Source organism: Bos mutus, chromosome 23 (genome assembly GCF_027580195.1).
Source record: "Bos mutus isolate GX-2022 chromosome 23, NWIPB_WYAK_1.1, whole genome shotgun sequence".
Classification (NCBI taxonomy): domain Eukaryota; kingdom Metazoa; phylum Chordata; class Mammalia; order Artiodactyla; family Bovidae; genus Bos; species Bos mutus.
The window spans coordinates 38,842,275-38,849,300 of NC_091639.1; the positions used below are offsets into that span (position 1 = coordinate 38,842,275).

The following is a 7,026-nucleotide window of genomic DNA, read 5'->3' on the forward strand; positions in this document are numbered from 1 at the left end:
GCTGTGCTGGGTCTTCGTTGCAGCACAGGGGTTTTAGAGCACGCAAGCTTAGGTTCCCAGCCCAGGGATCAAACCATCTCATTACAAAACTTTTTGTGAAGCACATTGGAAAGGAATGGGCTTCCCTGGTGGCTCAGATGCTAATCTGCCTGCCAATGCGGGAGACATGAAATATGGGTTTGATCCCTGGGTCAGGAAGATTCCCTGAAGGGAATAGCTACCCACTCCAATATCCCTGCCTGGAGAATTCCATAGGCATTGGAGCCTGGCAGGCTACAGTCCTTGGGGTTGCAGAGTTGGGACACGACTGAGCAACTACTGGAGGAAAACTCTTGTTTACTGATTGTTGTCAATGACTAAACCCCACACCAAAGGTGAAGGGAACTTGAATCAAACTTAGAAATAGCACAAGTATATAGTATTCCAGTAAACTCAACATGTATCAAGGGCACATGCTCAAAATGTTTTACTAGTGGGAGAGATAATCGCAAACAGCCTCAACTGGTAGCTTAGCAAGATTTTGGCATCTCTAGGTCTGCCTTGTCCAGTGGAACTTACCAGCAAATGCTCTACTATTCCATGCCCAAGGAACTTCCAGTGGCCTTTCATGAAATCTGACTAGTGCTGGTTTAGCCCAGCCCTAATATAATTCATATTGGGAACAGAGGTTGGGATTTCACTGGGCCCCTCCAGCCAAATCTCGTCCACACAAGAATTGGCCCATCTACTCTTTGGCCATACAAATCAGATTCAGAGAGACCACTCCCCCTTTCCTTCCCAGGGTAGATTTTGGCACTTACCAAGAGCACATTAGCATGCCTCTGTATGGATAACACTTAAGCCACAACTTAAGACAAAAAGTATTTTATTCAAAAAACGCCAAGTATAAAAAAAAAAAAAAATAAGATCTCTTTATTCCCCTGTACAGTATTTCACTCAGATAAAACCAGCAGGCTACATGCTGCTCAGAACACAGCCCCAGAGAGGATCCGGAAGGCACACCATCCAGAACTGCTTTTCATATATCTATCCTATATACACAAGTCAGCAACGCCCCTCCCCCATCACCCCCCGGACCCCACGCCCACTTGGGGAAGCCGGCGAGGGGGCCCCCCCGCAGCAGTCAGGGAGCTGCGGCAGCTATCCCGCCTGAGTCCCGTCACCCTACAAACCAACAGAGCAAGCATCGCAGCCCTCCCCAAAAGGTCCCAAAGTCAGAGGAGGAAAGGAGAGAAAAGAAACTATGGCAGCAGCCGTGGAAGCTTGGAGCAGGAAGGGAACCAAATAAATAAATAAATAAATACATAACATTGACCTCCAGGTTAGAACGCGCATCATCTTTCCAAGAAAAAAAAAAAACCCAAAACAAAATAGGTAAAATAACTTAAAAGGCAAAATTAAAAAAGAATTAGATCAACTACAATCCTTTTGTACACTACCATGCCAACTGTACACACATTTACAGTTTTTCTGTTGATTTGCATTGTTTGTGCATTTGTGTGTGTGTGTGTGTGTGTGTGTGTGTGTGTGTGTGAGGTCTTGGCTTAGAAACAGTTAAGTAAAAACCAAAAAGGAAGACCAGTTCACTTGGGAGTTTTACTAAAGGTGGAAAAAGGGCAGGTGGCTCAGCGTTTGGCCCTGTAGCCTCTTCCATGGCACCTTTCACATGAAGGATGGGGGGAAAGGGGGAAGGGAGAAAGAGAGGGAACCAAACCCAGGCAGATTTTTGGAGAAGCAGCAGGTAAAAGAGGCAAGTTCAAGTATTTCTCCCAGCACAGCCGGAGTCCCCACAGAAGGCACTCAGAAAGTCGGAAGAGGTGACAGGGACTTAAAATGGTGCTAGTCCTAACCCACCCCAACCCGCGCGCCCCCGCCCCCGCCCGACCCGTCACGGCATTCAGCAGAACTCTTGATGAAGGGAACAGTTCCATGGCAGGATCCTGACCTACTCCCACCCCCCACCGCCGCCCACCCCTGGGATTTTGCAGAGTCCAGCAATGCTGGACATCAGTGAGAAGGAGAGCTTCTATGGGAGGAGTGGAGGCCTAGGACGCCTGGAGTGGAGTCTCTTCCTCCTTTTTGGGAGGCAGCCTCCAGGAGCCTGGGGTCTGGAATGAGTTGTATATGTTGTTCCTGTATCAAGCACTGTCCTGCTTGGAGATTAAGTGTCACTGGTACTTGGGAAGCTGGAGACAAGACACTTCCCCTCCTTTGAGCATCTGACAGGGAGGGAAAAACCTGTGGGAGAAGCTATTTGCTGGGCCCTGGCGACAGGCTGTGGAGATGGATCTCAGCAGTTTCCTGGGGCAGGAGGACGTCTTGCATCCACGGATGGTTCTGGATTTCTTCGAAGGTTGGCCGATCTGATGGTCTCAAGGCCAAGCACCATCTAATGAGATGTTGACACTCTGGAGAAAGAAAGGGGTTAGAATGACTCAACTTGCTTTTGCAATGTAAAGGTCTTCCCACCTTGCTTCCCAGGGGCCCACAGGTCAGGGATCCAACCGAGAGACCGGGCCCTTTCTAGAAGGCTGCTTCTTCAATGAGAAGGTATTAACTAACATCTAGATCCTCCAGATTGCTTTCAGCAAAAAAAGAAAAAAAAAAAAAAAAAAAGCTCCCCTCTTAAACCTGTGGTTTTCAAACTTCAAGACCTTTCCCACGACGCCCACTTACCAAAAATAGGAAGGATGATGACAAGGGATTTTGATGAGCCATCACTAAGCATGATGAGGTGATTCAATTCACCTACCAACTTATGAATATGAACACCACCCACGATGAGGTCACTGGAACCGCAGTATTTAGAGGGCCTGGCCTGCCTTAAGGGAGAAGGCTCAAAGAGCCCTCAACTTTTTACTCCCAGGCAAAACAGCCAGGAGTTAAGGGATCAGGATTTTTGGATATTCAAAAACAAACGAAAAAAATCTTTCAGTGATACTAAATGATCTTTTTCTTCCTAATATTCTCACAGGTGCAAAAACACCCACAAATGCACATCATTTGATTCCTGCAGACTGGCTCTCTAGCATGAATCACTGGCCAAGAATCCTGCTAAACCAAGGGTCACAGCCTCTCCTGGGGAGTAAAGCTCTCCAAGCTCGTCGGGGACTATCAGCCTCGTGATTCCAGCCTCTCCTCAATAAGGGGCTTCCCAGAAGTTACCTGAGGAGACCCGCTGCCTGAAGAAAACTTGGCCCCTGACAATCTCCTCATCGTGCTCAAAGGGAATATCTCCGCACACCATGTCATACAGCAGGATCCCCAGAGACCAGACGGCTGCCGACCTGCCATGGTAGCGATGATAGCGGATCCACTCTGGAGGACTATACACTCGGGTCCCTGTGCGTCAGGGGAATAAGAAGGAAAACATGCTTTTAGCAAAAATAAAACTCAAAGCAACTGAGAGGTATGCTGAGTAACTTAAAAAAAAAAAAAAAAAGGCACCACCCTACTTCTGTCAGCAGCTGAGTGAACTCCAATCCCCCCCCTCCCCAGGGCTAACAGGAGTGGTTGAGCAGCTTATGGCAACTCTCCAACCCAAAGCATTACCGACTTCTCTATCAGCCCAGACCATAAACAAACAGCTCCAAGAAACAAACAGGGCCAGCCACAGACCCAAGCACCAGGCTTGGATGTGGGAGGACCACCCACAACTGGAGGAGATGAACACATACATAATCAAGGAAAGTATCTCCACAGACTATCCTTAAATTGCATTAAAGGTCCTTGCCCAGGAGCGGGTTAGAGTGCCACCTCAGATATGATCCAGGCAAGGACACTTGCACAATATCCTAAGTCAGGGTGCCCTTTCAGAGGCCTCTGAATGCAAGGGCAGACACCCACACCCCTTCCTCCATCCACGGAGAGGTAGCGCTGCTGGGCTGGCTTCAGACCACGTGATTCCTGTTTACAAACTTTGAGTTGTAAAAAAAAAAAAAAAAAAAATGTGGGGCCATCCCGCTGGCGCTCACCAGGGGGCAGCAAAGACTGGAAGGAAAAAACATGGAGGACCCGGCCAGCCATTAACTGTTAAATACAAAAAAAAATACAGCCCAACCCAGCGTCCTCCAAGGGCAAATAAACACAAACCACAAGCCCCAGTCACAAGTTTTGAAAGGCTGTCGTTTGTTAGGTTAAGCCGCTCAGATGATGACCCACCCTCCTCTGCTTTGATCTCCGAGCTCTCCATTCCATCTTTTCTGAAAGAACCCGCTCCAAGCCCCTCCCTAGGATAGGTTTTCATCCTCTCTGTGGAGACACCCAACTAATTTTCAAACCAGCAAGAGATCCTATTTCACAACATTCATTCCCGACTCCCTCACTCCACATCACCACCAAAGTAAAATAATAATAACAAGAACCAACAAAATGAATTATTTAGTGAAACTACTCTTCTCTTCCTTATTCGTCCCTAGATCAAAGGGGAGGGGAAAAACACACACACACACACACTGCAGCTCTAAAAACTACCTCACCGAAAACTCCCTTATAAATCAAAACAAAAATGACAAAACCGGCAATCAATTTTCATCTCTCCCGCTCTCTCCTCCTCCTGTCCCCCTCCCTCCCATCCTTCTACTGGCGGGGAAACTGGGTCAGACTTCAGAAATCTGGGCTACGGCCGGTTGCCCACAACCTCTTATTCATGGAGAAAGCTTGGAACCCACTGAATTTCACTTAAAAAATAAAATCATGCCAGAGACATTACAGGTTCAGCTGGCTCGAAATTCCCAGCTTTCCTACCCTGGGAAGCCCTCCTTCGCCCCACCCCTGTTAGCATCGAGCCAGGCGGCCCGATGACCTTTACAAAGGGCCGGGGAGGGAAGCCTGCCGAGGCCTCCAGGCCAGACCGAGTCACCTGGGCAGTTCCCCTCCCGGGGAGCTCCCCCTCAGGCCTGACTCACCATCGAAGTCCGTGTAGACGGTGTCCTTGAGCAGCGCCCCCGACCCGAAGTCGATGAGCTTGAGCTCGCCGCGATTGAGGTCGATAAGGATGTTCTCGTCCTTGATGTCGCGGTGAAGCACCCCGCAGTCGTGGCAGTGTCGCACCGCCTCCAGCACCTGCCAGAAGAAGCTGCGGGCCAGCTCCTCCTGCAGAGCCCCCCTTTCCGTGATAAAGTCGAAGAGGTCTTGCACCGGCTCCGGCCTCTCCAGGATCAGGACGAAACTGTCGGGCCTCTCGAACCAGTCCAGGAGCCTAATGACGCCGGAGAAGCCCGAGCTCACCTTCTTCAGCAGAACCACTTCCATGGGCACTCGGGTGCCATTAGGCTGCAGAGGGGCGAGGGGGGCTGCAGTTAGGGCGGGGGCGGGTCACAGGGTGCCCCACTCCACCCATCCCGGGGGGTCGCTCCCTCCAGGATACTCACCAGCTCTCCCCAGTCGGAAATCCGGTCCTTCTCCACGTGCTTGATGGCCACCTGGAAAGCCCCCCCATAGAGTCTCTGTTAGAGATTCCCTCGCCGGGGGGCAAAACACACCGGCGTGCCCCGGCCGGCTCGCCCTCCCCGCAAGCCGGGCACCCACTCACCGGCAAGTTGTCGGCGACACGGATGCCTGAGTACACCGAGCCGAAGCCGCCACTGCCCAGGAGCGGGCCCACCTGGTACTGCGACTCCAGGGGCTCCTTCTCCTTGCCTAGGAAAGGAGTCCCAAGAGACTCAGTGTCGGCCCGCGAGCCCCCCAGCTCCCACCTCGAGGTCCAGCCGCCCCCCACCTCCATCCAGGGTTGGGGGGAGAGAGGCACTTACCCGGCGCCAGCTTGGTGGCGTGCAGGTCGCTGCAGGGCGCGGCGCGCAGGTGGGCAAGCGAGTTGATTTTGGACAAGAGCATCCCCACCTCCAGGGTGTCGGCGAAGAGGCTGTGTCTGGAGGAGCTACTGCAGTAGGGGCTGGGGCTGCGCCGGCGGCTGTGCCTAAGGCCGGGGCTGAGGCTGCGGGTGGCGTTGCGGCTGCGGCTGCGGCTGGCGCGGAAGGCCGAGGGCGAGTCGGAGGACGACTGGGGGCGCTGCCGGGGCTGGCGGCTGACGGACACGCCGGCAGGGTCAGGCAGCGCCGCGGGCGGCAGGGTGGGCGGCTCGAGGGGCTGGTGTGGCAGCGCTGCGGCACAGGGAGTGTATAGCTGTAGCTGCTGCTGCTGCTGCTGTTGCCGGTCCCGCCACCGCCGCCGCCGCCAAGTCCTCTCCGGCCTCCTCCGCCACCGCGGCCGCTGCAGCAGACGCCCGGCTCGCCCTGCCGCCAGGAGTAAAGGGGCGGAGCGCGCCGGCGGGGAGGGGGCGCGCGGGCGGGCGGGGATGGGGCGGGGCCTCTCCGGGAGGCCTAGGCGGGGGAAGCCGGGCGGCCGGGCCGGCAGGGGGAGGAGAGGGGGTGGGGGAGCGGCGGGACAGGGCGACTCCCCTCCGCACCCACCCGCCTCCCCGCTAGCGCTCCGTCGCCGCGCCCCGGCCCCGCCCCCGCCGGCGCGCCTTCAGCCAACCAGAGGCCGGCTCATCTGCATAACGAGGCGCGCTCCCCGCCCACGCCCCGCCCCGGCTCTCGCGGTCAGAATGGTCTCTACGCCGCCACGACGTGGCGGGAAGGAAAAGGCGCCAAAATGGAGGGGGAGGGGCGCGGGGCGTGCGGGGAGGCGGGAGCCGGGTGTTGAGCCGCGAGGGAGGAAGGATGGGGAGGGGCGTATCGATTCAAACCCAAACAATAACAAAGCCATCAAAGGCCGCCCGAGGCCGGCTCTGCGGCTCTCCATTTCTCGGGGTTTTTGGGTCAAGGGCTAAGAGCTGGAGCATAACAAGTTGCGCAGAGAAGACAGCCGTTGGTGTGTCAGGCCCCGAGGCCCGGCGGCCGGCGCGCCGGGGTGTGAGCGACTGTGGGGGGGGCAGGGGAGGGTGCCGACGAGGGTGGTCTTTCTGTGTGACTCAGACGCGAGACCTCCAAGTCGGCTTGGGCGGGTTGACCACGCGCTGTGGGCTCGGGCTGGATTCTCTGGGGTTTGGATGTTGGGGGCGCAGGATCTGCAAGATGTGAGTCA

At 54.8% G+C, this 7,026-nt stretch overlaps 1 protein-coding gene across 1 annotated transcript; it reads right to left on the bottom strand.

Moving 5' to 3' along the window:
- Positions 1-1,483: 1,483 nt before the first annotated feature.
- On the bottom strand, positions 1,484-6,249 carry PIM1 (Pim-1 proto-oncogene, serine/threonine kinase). The gene is made up of 6 exons (XM_070360838.1): positions 5,754-6,249; positions 5,534-5,640; positions 5,373-5,423; positions 4,908-5,274; positions 3,166-3,342; positions 1,484-2,408 (listed from the first exon to the last, which is right to left on the bottom strand). The coding sequence occupies exons 1-6, from the start codon at positions 5,833-5,835 to the stop codon at positions 2,251-2,253; spliced, it is 942 nt and encodes a 313-aa protein (XP_070216939.1). The 5' UTR covers positions 5,836-6,249; the 3' UTR covers positions 1,484-2,250.
- Positions 6,250-7,026: the final 777 nt, after the last annotated feature.

Excerpts from the sequence above, each read along its gene's own strand:
- PIM1 (XM_070360838.1), bottom strand. The coding sequence starts at position 5,835 with ATGCTCTTGTCCAAAATCAACTCGCTTGCCCACCTGCGCGCCGCGCCC. Across the intron at positions 5,424-5,533 it reads GTGTCGCCGACAACTTGCCG|GTGGCCATCAAGCACGTGGA; the intron begins GTGAGTGGGTGC and ends GGGGCTTTCCAG. Across the intron at positions 2,409-3,165 it reads CAGGCAGCGGGTCTCCTCAG|AGTGTCAACATCTCATTAGA; the intron begins GTAACTTCTGGG and ends TTCTTTCTCCAG.